Source organism: Chlorocebus sabaeus, chromosome 20 (genome assembly GCF_047675955.1).
Source record: "Chlorocebus sabaeus isolate Y175 chromosome 20, mChlSab1.0.hap1, whole genome shotgun sequence".
Lineage (NCBI taxonomy): Eukaryota > Metazoa > Chordata > Mammalia > Primates > Cercopithecidae > Chlorocebus > Chlorocebus sabaeus.
The window spans coordinates 579,396-604,596 of record NC_132923.1 but is presented as its reverse complement, the minus strand read 5'-3'; the positions used below and the strand labels follow the sequence as shown (position 1 = coordinate 604,596).

Here is a 25,201-nt window from a genome sequence, read left to right as displayed (position 1 = left end):
ATGTGCCATGGTGAATATTTTTCAGGGGAATGGGGGGAATAGTTTCCTTCTCAAGCTGGGTTGAAACCTAGCACTATGATTAGGGTTGTGCTATCCTCTGCCTGCCTCTCCCCTAACTCCTGCTGTGTATAGGTGGGCACGACTCAAGCATCCTCGGGGCTGGGAGAAGGCTGCATTAGGAATATTCCTACCAGCAGAAGCTGGCCAGTGGGAGGCTTGTAGGCACTTTGTAATTTACCATTCTCCTCTAGAACTATGCAGCAGTCTGAGGGGCTGTTCGGAGGATTCTCCCCAGTCATTCCCATTGCTAGTTTTGGGGGCCTTCTCGCATAGTTCATAGCCTCATACTAATGTGCTTTATTCCTAAAGCCCTGTCCTGGGGGTTTTTGAAGAAAAAGAATGAAGATCAACATGCCTTCCCTAGCCCGAAATTACACTGTTTGACTCATATAGTGAGGAGCTTTATAATCTGTAATCCTTTTGGGATTATCTGTACTATAAGGATATTCTCTGGGACTTATGCCTATTTAACCAAGATTGTCTGCAATGGGGAGCTCCCATGACGGGGAATTCAGAAGAAGGCTGGCATAGGCTTCTAACTTATACCAGTGCTCCCTGATGCCTGTGAATATGGGGAAAGGGCGAGGAGAGTTTGAGAACAGATAAGAGACATTTGAATTTCTCCATGCCTTCTGAAAAACCATGTGCAGAGATGAATTGAAACTTACCTTGTTAGCGTTATAAATCTAAACACTTTCCTTGCTAGGCCGCAATGGCTTAATAATATCCTTTAAAGAATCTATGTTCACTCTACTTGCATCGATTTATATTTCCTTTTTCTAATTCTGCATTGTCTCTGGACACTTCTACTTCCAAATATCACCTGTTTAAGGAATAGCACTTACCTTGTCTTGCACTGTGAATCCAAATTTCTGTGAAAAACGATCTCTGGACATTGTTCCCACTTGAGATTGCTGAGTGTCATGAACATTGGTTTTGAAGAGTATGGAGTGTTGCTGGAAGACAGCTTGAGGCTAAACGTGGTTGTGCAATATGGTTCCTACACACTGTCCAGCAGGTGGTTGGATACAGTTATGCCATGCTCTGCTTCTTGGTTTGTTCCATTCAAAGCATGAAAAAATAAAAGCAAAATGTAGAATATCTTCAATGAATTCAACTTCTCTTAAGGTCACTTTTATCTCCTTTCTATAAGACTCAGTCATTATTTCTGAATATGCCATCAATTTTATGTGAGTGAAAACCCAGTTTTAGTTTTAAAACACACAGATATAACAATAAGATGCAAAGTTCTACAGTAAAATTCTTGGACATAAACATTGAGATTTTTGGATTCACAAATAAATAGTTTAGATAACAGAAAGATCTTTTCCTGCTAATTAGCTTCTATTGTCACCTCATCCTAAGTTGATATGTAGCTCAATTTGTTAGGAAAGGGATTTCCCACACGTGCCCTAACTATAATCATAAGCATCTGCAACTCTGTTTTCAAACAAAGCATCTGCAATTCTATTTTCAAACAGGTGGTTACTCATGAGAGAGCTTCTTTAAACTGCAATGGACCACACAGAGGTGGATGTCTAGCACATTTGCCGTGACTATGACTTTGCCCTGACCCTATCTTTCACTGTTTCTTCTTTTCAATATTGCAGGATTCTAACCATATGACTTTCCCACCCCTCACCTGATGGCTTCTACTGGCAATACCATCTTATGCTATTTGGGGTAAATGTGCTCCTTATCAGCCCTGGATCCTAGCCAGGCTCAGGACCTTGTGAGTGCAATGTCTATTGGGCTGTTGTGGACCCCATGACTATGACCCAGACACTCAGTTTTGTATGCCACATCCTTTTTCAGGGAGCTAGGTCAAGGACATCATGCAACTCATTTGCATGCCATATTGAAGATTCACACTCGGGGGAATACTTTATTCTCAGGCAGCCAAGACTTTGAAACTCCAGCATAGTATGAAGAGTGCTGAGCCTTCAGCATTTTGAGCACATGATTTCAGGTTTGGAAATCTGATGTACTTGCAGACCTCTACACAAGAGGAGGTATTTGCATAGAAACATGAGCATGCTGGGGCTGGGTCATCCTTTTGCCGCACATGTTAAAGCATACATTGTAACCAAAATTTTGGAAGCAATGAGAATCTCTTACTCTACTATTGGGATATGGGGTCACAGCAAGACTTTGGAGGAGGTATTATTGAGAAGATGCCTCTATGAGCTGTTACTCAGAGTCATTAATCACTTACAGGGCACTATGAGAATGGCATAGTTCATGTCTTAAAACCATTTATAGCTACTGGTTGAGAAAGAAAAGGAAACTATATGCTGTGTGATTAAACCAGTGTTTTCCTTTTTGCATTCTGTCTTCTACATGTGTTGTGGTGAAATGAAACTTTACCACGTTCAGCAGGTGCTCAGGAGAAACATTGAGCAGTGTTGGTATATATTTCAATGGCATTCAAGACCCTGATAAATAATTTAGGACTTGGGGAGATCTGGGCATAGGAAGAAGAACTGGAAAAAAAAACCCCAGAGGTAATTTACTAATGTATGTTTGTAGGTTAAAACACTTTTTATAGCTGACCGTAGTAGATAGAATCATTCTTTACAACTATTAAGTGGTACTAAATAGGTTGACCTGATTCCCTTGGAAAAGTGATTAATTTTGTCCTCCAGACCTTACTTCTGAAGCTCAAAGTTGGTTTAAACAATTCAGTTGTAGTAGAGGATAGCCTGATACACAAGTTTTGCCACAGAATCTGGGCCAGATGGCATTTGCAGTAAATGGAAGGTAACAATGATCAGCTCTGGTATTTACATGTGTAGGTGGTATGGTCTTGTGGGAGTGTTCATATGCTTGCAAGTCATATGGCTCTTGGCCATAAACTATTGCCACGTAAGGCTTTGACTCTGTATCAGTATGAATAAGGTAGCTCTTTCAGCTCATGAGTATCCATTTGCTTTCTGTGTCAGGCTGATGTCAAGTTACCCTGCTTTCATACTCTGGTGAACAGACACATAGATTATTAAAACTGAAAGGGATCTAAAAATTTGTCTAAACCAACATCCTATGTGAAGAAGGATCTTCCTTACAGCCTCACAAATAAGATGATTAGTCAACCTCTACTTGAATATTTCCAGTAGTGGGGAGCTCACAACCTCACAAAGAAGCACAGCCCATTTTTGGATGGCTCTAATTTTTAGGGTGTTCCCTCTTATTTTTGATAAAAATCTGCCTCCCTGTAACTTCCTCAGTCATGACTGGAGTTCTGTTGTATGATCTGAAACCTTCGATTTCAGAATAGGGCATCACATATTTGAAAACCATCATCGAGTCCCAGTGTAGCTTTCTTTTTTCTGCACAAAGCATTCCAAGGTCTTTCAGTAAATCCCCTTGTTTTCTTGGCAGGGAGTCACCCATCATCACTTTTCTCTTCCCACTGCAGACGTATTAAGCTCCTTGAACCTTTGCATCCTGGAGATACAGCTTTCTTGTCACAAAGCCCTTTATCTTCTCTGAAAAGAGTCTAGTTCTTTTTATTAGTTTTAGTTGTACAGTTTGGGATTCTCCTTTTTCTCCCCTTTGTCTTATTTTTCTTCCCAGCTTCCTCATCACTTGGCATTATTGTGCATAAAGTTCTAAATCATATTCTTCATCTTTGTTCGTTGTAATTTTTGTCACTCTGTCTTCCCTCTTGGATTATTTCTTTCATTCTCCTTAGAAAATTTTTGAATTCTCCCATCAGTTGGAAAAAAGAGACCCTCTTTACATCCTTTACCTTCTCCTCCAGCTTATACTGACTATGCAAGCAGCTTATACTTAGGTCCCATGCAAGCAGTGAGTTCAGAAAAACCAAGAACATGAACAATGTATCATCTCCTATTGTTGGCTCTTGATTTTGAATAGATATTCCCTACCCAACTAGATTCATGTGTGAGACTCTGAGTATAGGTCATTCATTGAATGTCTATTACTGCTAGAGTCTCTGAGTATGTAGTCAGTTGATGTGAACTTAAATGTAGTTGGTGTCACATGCAGTTTAAATGTTACCCTATTTCAACCTCATGGTTCTCATTCTTATGCCAATAGCTACAGTATATTTATTCTCTACCATAGGATCTAATTAAATAAGCTTTGGTACTTCTCATTATCCAGAAGGAACTTAATGTGAGAGAGGATATGTCTTCCTCGCATTATGAAGGATTAAGAAACAGAGGCTCAGGGAGAATATTTGGCTCATTCAAGATTACACCATTAGCTCAGCAGCTGGTCAGATGCTGTTTCCGATAAGCCACTCAGTTAGCTAACTCCCTTGGCTTCAATAGAGAAAGTGACTTAAACTGTGGCATTTCTGATCTTTTATACTCTGTGTGCGTGTGTGTGTATACATTTTTTCTTCTTTATCACCTAGCATATTTTCTGATATGTAATAAGTTCTCAATAAATGCTGGTTAATGAATATTTCAAGCCATCTTTTCCTTTTGGAAGTTGGGATCATATGTAATGGAAAAAGACTAGATTGAGCAATAAAGTATAAAGTATAACTAGGAAAGGTCATAGTTTGGGATGAAGAGTAATGCAGTTTGTTCAGAAGTATATAAATCATTGTGCTATGTGCCACAATGCCTATACAGAATGTATAGTCTAGTTCCTGATATCAGTGAGTTTATAATGAGATAAACATATTATATTTGGCATTGTGAAAATGAGATAAAAATAGACAAGACTGAATCATATGGGAAAAGATTAGTTTCCAGTTCAAGAGAATGTTATCAACATCAACGAGGTGTTCAGAGAAGGGAAGGTAATAAAGAGCCTGCTATTATGCTATTGTTCTCATCGGAAGAGGGGTGAGTGTGAGGGAGGAAGAGAGGACAGATGGAAGATGAGAAGAGGATGTTTTCCAGAGACACGTTGTCCATTTAGTACCAGCGTTGTGTGGCAAATAGGCACGAACCTCCAATTGGCTTAAGTTCTTGAGGTAGAAGAGATTAAGAATGTAAAAAAGGGAACAAAATTTATTGAGCACCTACTATATGTGAATTCACAAATATTTCTTGATCACCTGTCTGTAGAAGGCACTGTGTTAGGTGTTAGAGATTCAGTGGTGATAAAGAGAGATACTATCTTCACCCTCAAGGGCAGGCCAGGTAGTGTGCTAGGAACCTCACAAAACTGATCTCAGGAAGGAGGTGCTGAAGTCACATAAGCTCCCTTTATGTAGTTATTCCAGTTTCTGGTTTTCATATCTAATGGTTTTTTTTTTTTTTTTTTTTTTACCATAGCTTCTCCCCATCCACCAAACCCCAGCCTTTCCAGAGTGTATCTGTCTTTCCAAAATGAGTTTGATACTTTGTGCGCATGCCGGGATCCCCATGGGATTGGTGACATCATATGACATTGGCTCCTATTGCACGCAAGAGAGGAGACAGATCTGCACATTCCTGCAGTTAATGCTGAGCAGAATCTTGGCAGAGGTGGTGGCATCCTTCATTTGACTTTAGACCTTCAACCTCCCTTTTAAAGCCCTGGCTCACACAGTTATTGAGAAGCCTTATCCTGCAAAGAACCTACAGCTTAGGAAAGAGTTGCCCACATGTTTTCACTATCAAACAAAAAATACTGGCAAATCTTTTATCAATTTTCTATTCTGGCAGAGGTACCATTTATTATGGGGCAGATGGGATATAGATAGAGCATCTCTCTGCTTCTAACCCCTACCTTCCTGAGATAAATGCCTGTTCCACTCCCCAATCACCAGGAAATGCCTTGGAGCAATGGAGTCTAATAGCCTGAGAGTTGTAAAGGGGCAGCAAAGCCACTTCTGCAGGAGGAGAGTGTGCATGAGCCTTATTCATCATCCATATGGGAAGCTGATTCGTGTACATGCTTTTCACCCTGATTTGACACATACTAACATCAAATAACTATCTGCTTTACCCCATTTGGATACTATAATAAAAAAAGATAGTCCAGGTACCTCATAAACAGCAGAAATTTATTTCTCATTGTCCTGGAGGCCAGGACGTCCAAGATCAAGGTGCTGGCAGATTCAGGGTCTGGTTAGGGCCCACTGCCTGGTTTATGGATGGCATGTTCTCGCTGTGTCCTCACATGGTGGAAGGGATGAGGGATCTCTATAGGATCTCTTTTAAAAGCACTCTGAAAGAGGGTGCCACCCTCATAACCTAATCACTTCTCAAAGGCCCTACTTCCTAATACTATCACACTAGGGGTTAGAATTTCAATATAGGAATTTTGAGGGAACACACATCCAGTCTGTAGCACTATCTGATAAGGCTTCTGAATAGTCCTGGTCCATTTTACGTAATGGGGATTTACTAAGGACTCTCAATAGCATAGCTCTTGCTTCAAGGGGGTTTTCCATGGAGGACCTGTCAGAATCACCTAAAGATTTGCCCTTTTGCTTTTGGGGGAATCATTGAGAGAAAAAGGACCTGGCTCCCGTGCTTTCCGCATGCTCACCCACTCTGGCCCTTCTGATTAATGTTTGCTGTTCTGCTTTGCAGATGCCTCCCAGGACCCAGAGGGACACTGTAGCCTCATTTCTGTGGAGACCTTTGGCTGGACTCTCCTGGCTCTCCCAGAGGTGAGAGACTGTGGTTCCTGTAGCCTCAGGCTTGGCACCAACTCATCTCTGGTGGATCCAGGATTCCAGATATCCAATCTCACTACAGCCAGGGCCTCTTTGTCCCAGTGTGACCTTGCGGGCTGTCCCTCTGCCTGCCTCTTAACAGCCCCTGCCATTGGTGATTTTCGTTCCAACTATGAGCCAATGGATCCCTGAAAGGGACTGTGTGGGCTTCTCTCACCATCTCACTCTGGCCTCAGCCTGGTGGTGTGCTCCTCTGTGGTCTGGATGGGGATGATGAACTCGGGCTGCCTGTTGTTTTTGTTTTGTGATATTTAAAGCAGCCAAAGCTCTCATTACTGTAATACAGTATGTGCCTGGGCTGAAGGGGTAGCAGCATTCCTTCTGGATGAGGGGGCAGCTCTATTCTGTTGTGGTGCACCCGCCGGAGTGTTTAGAACCATGGCTGGTAGAATTTACAGTGCCAGGACTGACAGGGGCCTTGGAACTCCCGCATTTTCACACATCCCAGCCCCTTGTTTGAATGAAGAGGGAGTTGAGCCCATTCTGGGTATGGGGAGACTGTTCAGGCCCTGGGGTGATGAGTGGCAGATCTGGGACTAGAACTCAGGCCCAGAGACCAGCTTGCTGTCATCTGGCTAAGTTTCTGCTTCTGTTCTCACTTGTTCAAGATCCTTCTGAGGCCCTGAACCAAATGAGGAAAATTCATGTAAATCTTAGCACACTGCCTGATACGTAATAAGTGCTCCATAAATGTTTATCAGTACTCTCATAAGCCCTGAGATATGCAAAATATTCTTGCCCTTCAGGGACTTACAGTCTTGAGAAGGAGACAAAATTTTCACACTTACACACTAACACACTTAAGGAGCAATTTAAGTCACTAAATTGTTATCTGCTAAGTTTTGGGGAATAGGTGCAGTGGATCACGCAAGAGAGGAGACAGATTATTATGGCCTAGAAGAAGTGCCATGGTGAAGATAAGAGCATAATGTGTATGACATCTGTGTATGACAGCTTTTCAACTCCTGGCAGTGAGATGAACAGGTCAGCAGCCATTCCTGGACACTGCAGAGCCCTCAGGCCATCCACTTATCTACCCAGCACATTCACTAATTATCACCCAGCTCTGTGCTCTGCATGAGAATGTAAAGAAGACCATGACAAGATCCTTTCCTCAAGCCTAGCCAGGGAGACAGGCATGCATAAAGATATGACCACTGAAAAGTTCTACATTCATATCTATTTATATCCTCAAGGCATCATCTGAGCCCACAGGTGGGTAGGCAAGTCAGATAGGATCAAGAGTTTGAAGGAAAGCATACATTTACCTGGTAAAAAGGGGCAACTCACAAGCCATAAGCTCTTGTGCAAAGGGGCTGGTAATTGTGGGTCCTCTGCAGGAGAGGTGGAGTTGCTGGGACGTTAGACCCAATCAAGGGCATTCTGAGAATGAGATTGAGAAGTCTCTGAGGCCAGCATGGGGCAAGACTTTGGTGTCACGTTCGGCCCTGGCAGTGTGGTATTTTTGAGCTGGCCCAGGAACTGGAGAGGAGCGGGCCTGGTAGAATGGAGAGGGAGGCTCTTTACTTATCAAGAGTAGGTACCAGATGCTGGTGACTCAAGGGGAAACTTCCTGAATGGATATGGAGCCTGTAGATGTTTAATTGCCTAAAACAAACACATTTTCTGCACTGCTTGGTTCAGAGGCTGCAGGTTAAAGTAACACAGAAGAGAATGTCCAGCCAGCAAGGTGAAGGAAGCATGAAATGGAAAGGGTTAGAAACTGAACTTCTCTTGATCAATGACTTCATTATCTTGGCAAGGATTGCGGAAACTGCAGGTGCTGAGGGAGTGACTTGTTTGGAGGAAGGGGTAGGGACCAGGAAAGGAATCCCAGACACTTGGTGCCAACCCAACTGCTGAATGAGGCTTTCAGGCTCTGGGATTCAGTCAGGAACTCCTGGGCCACATTCTTCCTAGGTATAGGGCTAGAGAGCCTTCATTCTTAGTGTCTGTATGTCCCTGGGCCAATCTGCTTTGTTCTACCATGCCTAATATCAGAAAAAAAAGGGTAGATTAAGTTTAGAGCCACTGCTCTGTATCTTCATCCTGCTTGTTTTTCCTAAGGCAATTGAGCCTTGGAAGGCCTTGTAAGTCCCTGTGAGGTCTACAGTTATCAGGGGTTGGTGAGGTCGGAGAACAAGCTGGTCTGTTCTGAATTCAACTCTCTCTTTCTCCTTTTAACAACTGAAGGTCTTCCTGAGCCTTTGCCTCTTTCATCAGCCTGGATGTTGAGACTGCAATTTTTCATGATTGCTTGTTTTGTATTTTTTCTTCATGGTCTTTCCTAAAGTCTGTTATTCATCCAGGTCCACTTATACATCTTCTAATCTATTGCATGAACCCTGCAGCCACGGCCTGGCGTGAAGTTGCCTGCTCATTGTCTCGCTGGTTTTTCCAAATGCTCACAGGCACTAGTCATGTAAATCTCCTCCTGGCAAGAAAAGAGACTGACTTTTTGTTGTTGTGTTATCCCCAGGTGATTCAACCTGTCCTGGGCTCACAATAGATGCTCAGCATACCATTGCCACCTCGACTGCTGATCTTTTTCTTCCTATACACCATTCTATTCACACCACTATTCAAAAATTGATTTAGAAGCACTTACTATATCCCAGGAATTGTACTATATGTTCTTTATATGCATTATCCCATTTAATTTTAATAGTGATACCATTTTCTACTTTTAACTATCTCATCCTTTCTACACTGATAGAAAAGTGTCCCTAAACCCAGAGACTTATTAGTACCTGGCTGTTTTAGAAGTTCCTGACCCATAACATTTCTGAAGTTATTGCTACAGGATATGGTTGCAAAGGCCTGGGAGGAGAAATCCTTTCTGTCTCTGATGGTTTCAGGGAAGGTAAGAGGTCTCCTGTCTCTTTGTGGTAAAAATACCAGGGTAGGCCTTGATCTCCTGAGTCTTGAGTATGTTAAGGGAAAGACACTAAGACTGCTTTGCCAGAAGGGCAGACCCTGCCTGGTGTCTGGGAAGTTGAGCCCAAGTTTCTCTCCAAGGAGGGTCTCCTGCAGGGATCAGGAAGGAGGGTCTATTGGCATCACACAGGACCTCTTCTAGGTTCAGGAGGGTTTCCTATAGCTATATGAGATAGAATTGATTGATGTCTAAGTGATGCTTCAGGCCATGTTGATTGGACCTGCGCTAAAGGCAAGCCGCCCTTCAGAGCCATGTGTTCTTAAGAGACAGCACAGCCATAACTGCACGAGTAGGATGGTCCTGGTGGAAATGGCACAATCAAACAAGCTCCTGGGCCTTTTGGCCTTGAGTGGCTGAACTGGAAGGTTCTTGGGGTGTGAGCACTCTCACTCGCAGTGTTGATCAAGCAGCATAATCACATCACTGCCCCCACAGAAGTGGCAGCCACTCAGTTCTCCTTAGCCCAGGCTGATTTCTGCTCTGCTGGTTCATAGGAAACCACTTGGGTGTTTCATGACTGCTGAAGCCTGAGGCACTTTCTCCAGGGGCGGCATGCATCACTCACAGGATGGACCAAGCGAAATGTCCTGGTCAAAGGCAAGAAGTTTGTATTATTGTCCTTACCTATTTTACTATCATGTAAATACCCGCCAACTAACCTACAGATATTCTCTGAGTACTTACTATGTAGGTGTTAAGGGATACAAAAATAAGGGTGTGGCTAGGGGTGGCATGCTTTTTGCCCCTAACTTGCAAATTTGTTGAGAACATGATGCCAGGCACAGTAAAAACAAAAGATAAATACAAATAAATGGTAACATTTATGAGACAGGCACTAGGTTCTAGGCACTTCTTATGTGTTAACTCATTTCATCCTTACAACATTCCTATGGGCAGGTGCCATTATTACTCCCATTTTTACAGGTAAGAAGACAGAGGTGCCAAAGTTCAAGTGTGCGCCCAGGTGCATGCCGCCAGTGAGAGGGGGAGACAGGACTCAAACCCAGCAAGCCTGGTCTCAGACGAGGTGACTCATAAGGAGCAGGAAAGGAGGCAGGCAGCAGAACATTCAGTACAGGGGTTCAGAGGGTGAAAGGAAGTAACTTCAATCTGGTTTAAAGAAACCAGTTATCAGAGACAGACAGGGCCTAAAGAAGGTATGGGTGGCTCAGAGTTTTAGGAAAGAAAAACAGGAAGTTGGGCCAATAGGGATAGCATGATAAGAGAACAAGTGCTAGGCTAGAAGACCAGGGGGGCTGGCTGTGGCTGTGAGCAGCTGCTCCCTCGGGGGAGGTCACTCTGCTTTTTTGGCTGCCTTATTTTTCTCACCTCCAATTGGAGAAAATTGGGAAAGATGAGCTTTCAGGTCCCTTCAAGTTTTTACCTTATGGTTCTGTGATTTTTGAGGGCTGGCATGTTTTCCTGGTTGCTTCCAAAACCCTCTGACCACAGTCCCTCAGGCTGACCCTCTTGTGCCCAGTAATATGGAAAGATGGGCCTCTGCTCACCAGCACGTGCTTCCGAGGGCTGTGGAGCCTGGGACAGAAGGTAGGGTTGGAAAGAAAATGAGAGGAGCTGGTTGGAAAAGATACTTACGTACAGAAAAGTTTCCAGCAAGTCAGAGGTGAGAGTAAAAGATCCAAATGAAAATCCAGAGATTGCTAGGGCTTACCAAGGTGGAATAACTTGTCCAAGGTCTTAGCAGGCCAAGGGATATTGGATTATAACATTTCTAATACATTGTTTTGTATTTGGAAAATGCTCTGCGTTCAGTTTGTATTTTCTCTCCTTCTTCTTCTCGGTAATCAAATGAAGATGTTAGATTTGACGTTTCTTTCCAGTGTGTATAGTACAGACAGGAAACTAGGTGAATGCTGTAATGCAGTCAATGTTCTGTGACTCCATTCTGCCCCTGGAAGAGGGATGTTTTCTATAATAGTGATGTGACTTAACATCCTCTTCTCTTCCTAGAAAGGGAGTGAGAGAATGAGATAGCCATCTAGCACTTTCCCCCCTCACCTTTTCTACAAACTCTAGCATCTCATTTTACAGAAGAAAAGACTGAGGTGGAAGGGAGCAAAGGCAGAACAAAGGCAGAAGTGGAGCTTGCTGTTTCATCCAGTGTGGGTCACCTCAGGTCACCTGGGGCACATCCTATGTGCCCAGATACTTACGGATGGGGTCATTCTGGGCCTTTGGCTCTGCACCGAGGGGCTGCATTTTGAGAAGCATGAGGTTGGGACTCCCAGAGGAAAGTTGAGAGTCAGGAAAACTTCAACAAATCCTCAGGAATCGAAACAGAACATGAGATGAGGATGTTCGGGACAGCTCTGCTGTTAGTTTCTGTGTGTGTGTTTGGGGGCCCATCTCTTGCCAAAACCAAGCTCATTTCTGCATATTTGTTTGCTTAATATGAAATACTCCAAAACTGCTCTTCGTATTTGTTTAATCTGAAATGAAAATGACTCAGCAGAGAAGAAAAACAAGATTTAAATACCCTGAATGGCCCCTTAATTAAAATATGTAGCCCCAAATCATGGGGGTGTTCTTCTCCCCACCAAACCTTAATCTTCAACACACACAAATGCAAGTGCCACACACAGTCATGCATACACACACACACACACACACATTGTGTTTGCCTGCCACAACTTGACCTCAGTCCCTTTATCTCTTTTCCCCTTCGTACTCCAGCCTTTCCAGGGTCCTGCCTTTCCTGCAAGGGGAGACATATTTGAGCTTAGGTGGAGGGGCCTGGCCTGAGCTATAGGCCACAGATGATTTTCCAGGAGGGCCACCACCTCCTCTCCAGTCCAGATCACAGGCTCGGTGTCAAGATCCCTGCGGGAAATCTGAATTTTCGTTCTTCAGCAAAGTCGAGGCCACCTCAGATTGTCCCTAGCTTTTGGATCTGGAAAAATGGACTCCATGGACAGAATGGCCGTCTACCAAATCAGACATGTCTTGCTTTGTACACAAGCTGTATTCCTGAAAAGTTGGGTATAAACTGGATCTTGGGATGTTGCATCAAGTTTGAGTGTACTGAAATTTGCTATTCAAAGGAACCTAGCACTGGATTCTTTTGTCAAGGGAAGAATTACTTTGTAATGGCTACTCATCTAATGATTTATGAGTTTGTTAAGTAGATGGAACATTTTTGTATACTGAACGTTATTTTAAATGTACTGTGTGGGATTTGTTTTTCAAAGTTACCCGGCATTGAATCCTTTTGCGAAGAACTATTCTGTAGTGTAGATAAACATTTCATGATGTATGAGTTTGGTAACTTTAGGCATTTCTTAAAGTGGGATATACCCCTAGTTCTGCTTCAGAGAAAAAGTCGTTTTTTGCTAATGATCAGACTTGGAGAAAAAAGAGCTCTACCATATGTGAGTTATGGTCACTCCTGAGGGGCTTGGGAAGAACGGAGGTACTCAAACTTTCCATTTTGTTAGAGCAAAAGATCCAGGAGTTGCCTGCTCTTCTTTCTTTCTGTATTATCACTGGGGTGGAAATTATGGAGATTATTTTCCCAGAGAAATGTAGTTCACTATTATAGCTACATTTCAAAGGTGTTTCTCTTCATATCTATATCATTTAAATATATATATATAAATATACATATATACACACACATACATGTATATACACAAACACATATATACACACACACATATGCACATATGTATGTATATACATATATAATCTATCATGTATATTTAGATCTAAAGCAAGAAACAGACGTTGCATTGCAGTAGGGCTTGTGTTTTGAACCACTGAAGGGCTGCTGTTTCCACCAGTACAGAGTGCTGGGGCTTGCTCTGAGATCACCAGGAGTATAAACCAGGCAGGAGGGAGACTTTAATTTCCTGCTCACTCTTTCTCACTTCACAGGTCAAAAATCATTTCAGTACTCGTCTCCCAAGGTTCCTAGCTGTGTCCCCACACCATCCTATCTGAGCACTAGTGTGAAGCTTGTTTTGGGAAATGATCTGATTGCTAAGACAGTTGGAAAAAAAATATGGTGTCATGTGTGTACAGCCAAGAGCTGACCTAGGATGCCCACATATTCCTGGCTGATCCATGAGCCACATATTCATTGAGATTCTTATAGGTAGGAGCAAACCCTGCTTATAAGAACCGTACATGGACTGGCAATGGACTGGCAGTGTTTCAGGCAGAATGTGCAGAAAACTTACCCTTTCACCATGATTTGGCCCTGAATGTGTCTCAGAAAAAGGCTTTTGGAAGCTCATCCAAGTGCAGAGATAATTTGTGAGACATTTAACCTCTCAGACTCTTGCTTTTTTCTTTCCTGGAGAGCTGCTAATTTCTAGTTGTGGCTGCCACACTCCCGTCTGCCTGATCTTCCATTTTACTTCCTGGTTTACCGGTGGCTTTGACACATGGCCTGTCCAGATCCCAGTGGAGGCAGTCCTGAGATGGAGCGTTGGCGGTGTTTTGTCAGATCTGGGAGGTCCTGAACCATGACTTCCTTTGAAATCAATTTGGAATGTCCATCCAGCTTGGCTAAGGAAGAGGATTTTGACTGTGAAGAGGGAAGTGGGTTCTTTACTACAAAGGACATATTCTCTCTGAGTCACGTGTTCCTTGATGTTCTTTGGTAAATTTTGGGCTGTGGGCCTAGAAACACTGACCTTGGAGTCAGGGAAACTGGGATCCAGTTCTAACTCTGTGGTCTTCTAACTTAGTGACCCAAGTAAGTCAAAATTAATCTCATTTCGATGTAGAGATATGCAAGATCCTTGACCTTCAATGACTCATGGTCTGGCTTGAGAGAAAGACAGGTAAAGAAGCAAACTCTAATTCAGCACAATGAATGGGAAGCAGCAGTCAGACCAGGTAAAACAGCCTCAATTGAGGGTGAAGGGACTGAGGGCTGTACTTTTCTACTTTGTCAAAAGGAGATGATAATTTCTCTCCACAGGATTGTGGTGACGCTTAATGATATAATGCATCTATAAGTAACTGATGAAGTTCAGGAATTCTAAAATAGAAACAGGCAGTGATTCGCAACTGTTTTCTTTTTCCACTCTATTCACATGCAAGGTGTGCTAACCAATAATATCTCCCAATACAACAAGTGATTCTTGAAGTATAGGACATGTTTCCGCCACACCTCCAACTCTGGGAATGCACAGAAAGCATCCTTGAGTTTCTGATAGTCTGTTTCCAGGAAAAATGTTTTGTTTGGTTTCATCAGAAAAGCTAATATAAATGACATTAACAAGGAACACATTTTCCTTGTTGAAAATCAAAACATTACAACTAAGGCTAAAGTCTCCCTTTGATCACCATTCACAATCTCCTAATGCAGCAGTCCATCTCCTAACTCCATCTCTGAGGGAACCAGTACTGTCAGCATGGTGTTTAGTCTTCCAGATCTTATGTATATATAAATGTACATGGGTGTGTATCTATCCATAAAAATATATAGTGTGCTTTACATAAACTTTGCAACCTTGTTCACCTAAAAACATGTCATCACCTTCAAACCTTGTAACTGTGAGTAGCTCTAATATATTCATTGTTACGATTGCATAGCATTTCACAGTGGTAATATACTATAGTTAATGACGTTATCCTACTGGTAGACATTTTTCTAAGTTTTTGTTATGAAAAATATATTGCAAAGCACTTTTTTGTGCATGCCTTTTTGTGTACGCACACAAGTCTTTCCTTAGGGTGAATAATAAATGGGATATATACATCATGGTATGTGTATTTTTATTGAAATTATCTTCTAATTTATATATCCAGCAGCAGAGTATGAGAGTATGCATTTGCCTATCTTATTGCCAAGTTTTATATTATCACACTTTAAAATTTTGCCAATCTGATAGATAAAAATTAGCCTTCAACTACTGCTTTAATGTTTGTCTTTGTGACTACTAGCAAGGTTGAATACTTCTAGATGTTTACAGCATTATATTGTCTCCCCTGTTAAATGCTTTTTATTTACTTGGCCCATTTTTCTAGTGGCTTTTTAAAAATGATTTATAGAGATTATTTATACTAGAAGTTATTTCATTATACAATTTCAAATATTTATCTTTGCCAGTTGTTTACATGTTATGTTTATGATGTCTTTTGATCTTAAAGAAGTTTTGAATTTTGATGGAAACATTTATTATTCTTTTCATTTCTGGATTTTGCTTTCCATGTCTTATTTGTGCAGGCCTTCCTTATCTTTAGGTCATAGCAAATTGTTCTAGATTTTCCTTGAAATATTCTTATGGTTGCATCTTTACATTTTGGGCTCTTCATTTTTGTGAGGTGTAGATACACCTTCATTTGCTTTTTTTAAAAAATATTTTAAGTTCTAGGGTACATATGCATAACGTGCAGGTTTGTTACATATGTATACTTGTGCCATGTTGGTGTGCTGCACCCATTAACTCGTCATTTACATTAAGTATACCTCCTAATGCTATCCCTTCCCGCTCTCCCCTCCCCATAATAGGACCCGGTGTGTGATGCTCCCCTTCCTGTGTCCAAGTAATCTCATTGTTCAGTTCCCACCTATGAGTGAGAACACGCGGTATTTGGTTTTCTGTTCTTGCAATAGTTTGCTGAGAATGATGGTTTCCAGCTGCATCCATGTCCCTACAAAGGACACGAACTCATACTTTTTTATGGCCGCAAAGTATTCCATAGTGTATATGTGCCACATTTTCTTAATCCAGTCTGTCACTGATGGACATTTGGGTTGATTCCAAGTCTTTGCTATTGTGAATAGTGCTGCAATAAACATATGTGTGCATGTGCCTTTATAGCAGCATGACTTATAATCCTTTGGGTATATCCCCAGTAATGGGATGGCTGGGTCATATGGTACTTCTAGTTCTAGATCCTTGAAGAATTGCCACACTGTTTTCCACAATGGCTGAACTAGTTTACAGTTCCACCAACAGTGTAAAAGTGTTCCTATTTCTCCCATCCTCTCCAGCACCTGTTGTTTCCTGACTTCTTAATGATTGCCATTCTAACTGGTGTGAGATGGTATCTCATTGTGGTTTTGATTTGCATTTCTCTGATGGCGAGTGATGATGAGCATTTTTTCATGTGTCTGTTGGCTGTATGAATGTCTTCTTTTGAGAAGTGTCTGTTCATATCCTTTGCCCACTTTTTGATGGGGTTGTTTGTTTTTTTCTTGTAAATTTGATTGAGTTCTTTGTAGGTTCTGGATATTAGCCCTTTGTCAGATGAGTAGATTGCAAAAATGTTCTCCCATTCTGTAGGTTGCCTGTTCACTCTGATAGTAGTTTCTTTTGCTGTGCAGAAGCACTTTAGTTTAATTAGATCCCATTTGTCAATTTTGGCTTTTGTTGCCGTTGCTTTTGGACATGAAGTCCTTGCCCATGCCTATGTCGACTACTAAAGCATCTGAAACTTCTTCACCACGTTTAAATGCTCCCTTTCTCAGGTGGTACATTTCCATTTATTCATGAGTCTTTTCTGGGTTGTTCATTCTCTTCAATGTTCTGCTTATCTATTTATATACCAATTACATACTCAGGGAGGCCTTTGCTGGCCACCTTACCTAGAATAGCTCTCATTCCCCTTGTATTACATTACTGTATTTTATTTTCTTCCATGTAGATATGTTTCTTTAAAATTCTTCTTCATTTACTTGTTTGCTTATGTACTATAAGTTCCATGTTGGCAGGAACCTTCTTTGCCTTTTTTACTGATGTGCTTATCACCTGTAATAGCACCTAATAGCTATTTACAAAATAGTTGCTGAATGAATGAATGAAGGCCAGTGGCTTGACCAGTGGTGTTTGCATTTTGAGTTTTATTTCTTAAGGTTTAAATAAATTGCCAAAGGGATTTCTACTACTAACTAAAGAAGTGGGTAGAGAAGGGCTTTTTCAGAAGTCCTTGACATGCTTCTTTTGAGTTCTGTTCACATGTCACATTGTTTAAATATTGAACCCTTGGAAAGACTCCTTCAAAGGTGCAGAAAAGGGTTTTTCTGCTCACAATAAGCTTTGGAGATACTTCCTTTTAGGGCATGGAATTTAAAATGACCAGATGTAGTCACTGAATATATGGCTCGAGACAATCATTGATTCATTCTGCAAATAGTTACCAGGCACTCTGGTAGTGTTGAGACTACAATAGTGAATAAAATGAACATGGAGCTTGTATGTGTTGGGGGTAATACAAATTAAACAATCACAGCAATGAATATATAGTGAGAAACTATGATCATTTCTATATAGAAACATGTTTTTAGAGCATGTAACAATCAAGGGGATCAGAGAATATTTCACTGAGAAAGTGACCATTTAGTGGAGATCTGAACTAGGCAAAGAGAGGAGAGAAAGTTCTTGGCAGAGGTCCTTAGGCAAAAGAAAATGGAAGAAAAAAGAAAAGAAGCCCCAGTGTGACTGAGGTGGAAAGGATGAGGAGAAGGGCAGCTCTGGTGAAGTAGGTGGAGCCCAGATCGAAGGATGATATAGTGCGATGATGAGCAAAAACAAAAGAAGGAGCAACAACAACAACAAAAACTCATGTGGATTTTGAAGTAACACCAGCCTTGGGTTCACATATGAGTTTGGTCGCCTATCAGGTGTGTAACCTGATCAGCTTTAACCTCTTTCTCCTTAGCTCCCCTGTTGTTGAAAACAAAACTCATTGAGTTACTGTGAATATTGTAAGAGACATCTCTGATTCGCAGTAGATACACATGGTATAGGTATAATACTTCTAGGTGCTGTACAGTGCTCTGTTTGTTAGCTGACAGTCATCTAATTTTAAGCAAAACAGAAAAATAATTACTGCTTTTGGAGATTCGTAGTGTGAAGCCCAGCAACAGTTTCAAAAAGTAAATTAGTTACCATTTTTTGAACACTTAGTAAGTTTGACTTAGTTCAGTTAAAAACCATTTTTGAGCACATACTTTGTGCATGATATAAAGTAATACTTTGGCAATACAAGAATGAGCCATTTTGAAGTTAATGATAAAATGGATAATTTTATAACAATGTTGTGTAGGATCCAATAGAGTTAAATTAAGTATGTGTTTTGGTGAAGGCAAGAAAGGAAATGAGGTGTGGGAGATATTCTTTGCAGAGGGAATTATTGGGGAGGGGAGGAAGTTATGGCCAGTAACCCATGAGAGAGGTGCCACAGGAGAGAGAGAATTCTAGGACTCTTCTGCAAAAGGCTGCTAGGAGAGGGAGGTGAGCCAGGGCAGTCCTGGGCCTCAGTGCTTACTGAATGGCTGCTCACAAAGAGCTCAGGTCGCTCTGGAAGGACATCCTGGATTATGGTCATGAGTTAGTGCTCAACTATAGCCAAGACCAATGTCTCCAGGATTCACCTGTGTGTTTCTTTCTCTGGACATGTTTCTTTAGGGACTTATTTATGGAAATAGTGTTCTTGCTGCTGGAAGTAGCTAGGAACACTGAGACATGTATTTTATCTTAACCAAATCAATCCTATGAAACTATGCTCATCACCCTTTGTAGTTGTGGATCACACACCCCTCAGCCCCTCACTATGGGGTCATTTAAATCTTCTGTGTTTTATTTGTTTGGATCCATCCTCTTCAGTCAAAACCATCTGACTATATTGCTTTTTTTTTTTTAGTCCCTCTGGGTATGTCAGTATTATACTGCTTAGAAATTGTCTTAGAAAGCTTCTGTTTCCTGAAAAAGAAAGTGCCTTACTCATGTCATCCTCTTATTTACTCCACCCCTGTTATTGCCTATTAAAGTCTTATCCATCCTTCAAGAACCTGATCAGATATTTTTTTCTCCATGAAGCCTTCCCTAATCACTCCAGCTTAAGAGAATTTTTTCTTTCTTTATAATATTGTGTCACATACTATTTCTAACATTGCATCCAATGCTTGCTTGATTATTAGTGTTACTCAGAGGGAATTTTTTTAAAAATCAAAATCAACTTTGTATTCTAGAACAGTTTTTTTTGTTTGTTTTTGTTTTTTGTTTTTTGTTTTTTGTCTTGCTCTGTCACCCAGGCTGGAGTGCAGTGGCACAATCTCGGCTCACTGCAACCTCCACCTCCTGGGTTCAAGTGGTTCTCATGCCTTAACCTCCCAAGTAACTGGGATTACAGGCACTCACCACCATGCCTGGCTATTTTTTGTATTTTTATTATTATTATTATTATTATACTTTAAGTTCTAGGGTACATGTGCATAACGTGCAGGTTTGTTACATATGTATACTTGTGCCATGTTGCTGTGCTGCACCCATCAACTCGTCAGCACCCATCAACTCGTCATTTACATCAGGTATATCTCCCAATGCAATCCCTCCCCCGTCCCCCTCCCCATGATAGGCCCCGGTGTGTGATGTTCCCCTTCCCGAGTACAAGGTATTTTTAACAGAGACGGGGTTTCACCATGATGGCCAGGCTGGTCTCGAACTCCTGACCTCCGGTGATCCGCCCGCCTCGGCCTTCCAAAGTTCTGGGATTACAGGCGTGAGCCAATGTGCCTGGCCTTCTAGAACAGTTTTATATTTACATAATCAATGTGATTACATTACATAATCATTGTGAAGCTAGTACAGGAAATCCTTGTATATCCCACATCCAGTTTCCCCTATTATTATCATCTTATGTTAACATAGTACATTTGTCAAAATGAATGAACTGATATGGACACATTATTATTAGCTAAAGTCCATTCTTTATTCTGATTTCCTCAGTTTCCCCTAATGTCCTCTGTCTGGATATAACATTGCACTTAGTCATCATGTCTTCTTAGGCTCCCTTACCTGTGACAGTTTCTCAGACTTCCTTGTTTTTAGTTACCTTGACAGTTTTGAGCATTACTCAACAGAAACTTTATAGCATTTCCCTCAATTGAGATTTGTCTGGTGATTTTTTCATAAGTAGACTGAGGTAATAGGTTTTTGGGTGGAAGACCACAGAGGTAAAGTGTCATTTTCATCACATAATATCAAGTACATATACCATCAATATGACTTATCAGTGTTGGTGTTAACCTTGATCACCCTGTCTTGAGGAAGTGTTTGTCAGATTTCTCCACCGAAAAGTGACACTTTTTCTTTCTCCATTTTTACACTGTACTTCTTGGGACAAAGTAACTACATGCAACTAACTCTTAAGGAGCTGGGGAAGGGAGATAGTAATGCTTCATTTCCTTAAGAGTAGATTATCTACATAAATTATTTGGAATTCTTTTGCATTGGAAATATGCCTATTCTCCCCATTTGTTTATTCAATCATTAATTTATAGCAGCATGGACTCATGGATATTTATTTTATTCTTTGGTTTATAATTCAATACTACTTTTTTTGGAGGGGGAACTCATTAAGTGGGCTACTGTGTCCCTTTGACATCCCCCATAATCTTTTTGCATGTACGTTTTCTCAATTTCTGGCACTAAAAGATACTCCAAGTCTATCTTGTGTATTATCTGCTCCATTCCCAGAATCAGCCATTTTCCTGAGGAATCCTGTCTCCTTTTATTGAAGAATGGTTATTAGAAATCAAGATCTGAGCACTAGGTTTTCTCATTGCTACTGGGATGTCATTGCCTCTAGGCCCTCTCAGCAGATGGAACATATGTGTGTATACTAACCCAGGCATATACACATGTCTACAAATATTTCCATATGTAACTATTTGTATCCTTATTAAGCTAAATGTGACTTCATACTGATGTCTCCAAATCTAATCTATTATCATATGAATCATTCTGGGGAAACCTGAAAATACAGAATCCCAGGTATCACTCCAGAGATAATGAATCGGGATAAATATCGAACGTATATGTTTTGAAAGGCAAACATTAAAAGTATTGAATGTTTCTCTTGGTTGAATATTGGAATCAGTATTAAGATTTTGAAAACATCAGTTTACATGATAAATATAAGTTTTACTTTGCCATTATTCACCATTTGGGTAAGTATTTATCTTAGGAAAACTTTGTTGTCTGACTAGTTTTGCTAACTTAAATTTCATGAGTGTGCAATCTGATAGAGTTTGAAAATTATTGTATTAGGTGATTATTGGATGTGCCATTCAACTCCCAAAGTCTATGATTTGAAGTCCCATATATAAAAATAAACACTGCAGAAATACAAAATTAACTGTGAGAAGTGTATTCATTCATGTTGGAAGTATCTGCCTCACTCATTTCCTCTGCTTCCCTTTCTGTTTTCTTGCATTATTGGTTGGCGGCAGACTCCAGTTCCAACACCGTCTTCTGAGATGATCCTGACTCCCAGAATGCTCTTGGTGCTGTTCCTGCTGCTGCCTATCTTGAGTTCTGCAAAAGCTCAGGTTAATCCAGGTAACATGGCTATTACTCAGTTATATGCTAGAAGACCGGCAGAATGTTAAAACCCATCAATGTTCAATGGTGGGTCTAAAAGTTGCCAAGAGGGTCGACAAAGTTCTTTCTCCATGGTGAAATAGGAACAAAAACTAATATTTTATATATATATTTACACACACACACGTATATATGTACACACATATATATATATGTATTTTAATACAACCTGTTGAATATTGTAAAAGATTTTCTTATATAGAGTAGGGTGCAGTAAGAGGGCATTTAAAAAATGGGAGGTGGCAGAAGCAACCATTTGCTTCTGCATCTTCTGAGAAAAACAGGACAGAATTTTTAGATGTCTTAGAGAACTTCTTCAGGTTGGTTTATGAGTTGTTTCTGGCTGTCTTAGGCTTTGATTTTACTTGGATGTCCTGTTATGCTTTTGGGATCCTGGTCCTGTGGGATCTCAGGCAGATTCTTGTTGGGGACCGCACCGGGGGTGGTGGAGAATGAAAGAACACACACAAAGACAAAGACACACAGAGAACATGGCGGCCGCACTCAGAGCCTCTGCCTCACTTTATTTATACTCCATAAACCTCAGGTCAGCAGAAAGAATGCAATGCAAAACAAACTTTCTTTTCCCACATGTAACCTTCTACTCAGTACCTTGTTTCTATATTCTTTCTTATCTACCCGCCTTCTTGGCGCCTACGGGAGTTCATTAAAAGTTCAGTTGGAGATACTGTCCTTGAGCCCTATCTATTCTCAGCATACTGTTTTCAAAGGCCCCTGCAGATTCTCTTTCCTCTAGGGTGTGGCCATGCTCAAAATAAATAGGTTAGGAGAATCTTTTGAGCCTAATTTTGTGGGATTATGTTGTATTGCATGCACTTTTAAAGTTTAAATGGAAGTAAATAATTGTATTATTTGTTACACAATAATGCTGCTTAACAACCTATCCAAAGCTCAATGTCTTTAAATGAACATTTATTTGGCTCCTAGCTGGACCTGTTTGGACTGTTCTCTGTTCTGTGTTGATTCACTCAAGCATAACCGAGAGTCAACTGGCTATTGGCTCATCTAGGATGGCCATGGCACAGATGAATGGGGCAACTTTGCTGTGCTCTGTTTCATCCTCCTGCAGACTAGCCTGGGTATGTTTTCCTGGAAATTGCACAGGAACAAGACCAGAAGCCAGAATATTCAAACATTTTTCAAGTCACTGCTGAAATCATGTTTATGTCTCATTGGCCAAAGCAATTCATGTGGCCAAGCCCAGAGTCAGAGTGGGAGAGCACAAAAAATTAGATGGTAAAGATTTGGGAGGCAGGTATTGGAGACGAATTGGAGTCATTTTTTTTTTTTTTTCATTTTGCCACAAATATGAACATGGAAAAGTATACACAGCTTAAGTGTTGAATTTTATGAATTTTATAAACTGAACACATCTAAACAGTACCCAAATTAAGAAACAGAACTATACCAGCATTTCAGAAGCTCTCTTCATGCTCCCTTCCAGTAACTTTTCTCACCACCCCCCAAAGGTAGCCATATCCTGCTTTCCAGCAACATAGATGAGTTTTGCCCATTTTTGTACTTATATACACGGAATTAGATGATGCATAAATACTCTTTGTGTCTGGCTTCTTTCACTCAACATTTTGTTTATGAGATTCATCCTACTGTTGCATGCAGTTGTCAACTATTCATTTTCATTGTTGTATATTACTTTGTTTGAATATTTTATTTAGCCAATCTACTGTAGATGGGAATTTGGATAATTTCTAGTTTGGGCCCATTATGAACAAAGCTCCTATAATTATTATTGTATAAAACTTTTGGTAGAGATAAGTACTCAGTTCCTTTGAGTATACACTTAGAAGTGGAACTTTCATATGTGTAGCATATGATGTACTATTCTGCATAATACCAAAAATTGTTTGAAGGGCTTTACCATTTTACCATCCCATAGCAGTATATGTGAGTTCCAGTTGTTCCATGCTATATTTTGATTCTGGAGGGTGCTTTAATTTTGTCCTCTTCATAGCATAAGGGTTCATTTGTGAAATGTTTGCTCTCCTCCTTCCACAAAAGTTCCATGTACATGGGTTTTTCTTTATACCTTCAATAGGAAATATGATCAAAACTCCTCAAAATCAAAGAATTACTGGTTGAAGAAGCCCAGTGCCTTGTTACTTTCTCATAATTAGCTCAGCTGTTGCATCTCGGATCCTAACTTGGGTACCATTTTTTCCTTTTTCTGCTCTGTATTCCTCTCAATCAATTGTTGATGTTTCGTTGCCTCCTACTACATTCTTCATGCTCTGAGTTCCAAGGAAGAGTGCTGTGAGTGCATGGAGTGGTGGGATGTTTTGATGGTAAGCATACTCACGGAGACTGGCATACCATGAGGACATTTAAATGACTAACCAGGAGAGCTAATCCTCTGTATTAGAGTCCACACTGTGGTCCTGGAACAGGAAATGGACTGTTTGAAGACAGCAAATAGTCATCTTACTTTTTTTTTTTTTTCTATTTCTGGTGTCAGGTATTTCTGTTGGCTCTTTCTGACAGGGAAAAAGAAACAGACATCTCTATTTGCAAAGACCTTTATAGGAAAACAGGACATGTTGAAGGACTAATCCTTCCCTCTGCCATTTCTTTCTATTTTACCAAGTCAAACCAGAGACGAGTGTTTGACGCAGATGAGAAATTTTCATTCATTATCAGTGATGAAGAGTCTGTCATGAATCCTGAGGCTCATGGAATGTTATAGCTTGCACACTGCTGAGCATAAAGTCAACATATAATAAATGCATGTTGATTTAAGGATGACTCTTCAGGAGTCCTTACTGGTGTCAACTGAAAGACTGACTATAACCGAAAGTATTGAAAGGTAACTGAAGGCACTGAAAGACTGAGTAAATTCTTGGCCAGTTAGGTTTTTCCCATAGGGCGGTCACATGATATAACAAATAGAACTTAAGCCAGGAGACCTGGGTTATAAGCAAATCCAATATGCAACCAATTATTAAATTATCAAAACATTTTAGTTGGTTATTGCATATAAAATATTGGTTGGTTAATAGTTACTGAGCTAAGCATTAAACTCAATAAAATAAAAATAAAATAATAATTAGTGGAAGCTCATTGTTGAAGATTTTACAGTGACTATTGGTCAATAAGCCTTCAGTATTAGCATGATTTAGTTGATAGCAGAAACACTGAATATGATATGATATGAAATAT

The 25,201-nt window shown here is 40.6% G+C and overlaps 1 protein-coding gene across 2 annotated transcripts in view; it reads left to right on the top strand.

Moving 5' to 3' along the window:
• The window catches only part of DDR2 (discoidin domain receptor tyrosine kinase 2), a 151,279-nt gene that overhangs the window by 69,845 nt on the left and 56,233 nt on the right, over positions 1 to 25,201 (top strand). For both annotated transcript variants that reach the window (XM_007976350.3, XM_073008190.1), the window contains one exon: positions 21,856 to 21,964. In XM_007976350.3, the coding sequence (XP_007974541.3) occupies positions 21,883 to 21,964 (82 nt within the window). In that variant the 5' untranslated portion in view covers positions 21,856 to 21,882. The remainder of the gene's footprint in view (positions 1 to 21,855; positions 21,965 to 25,201) is intronic.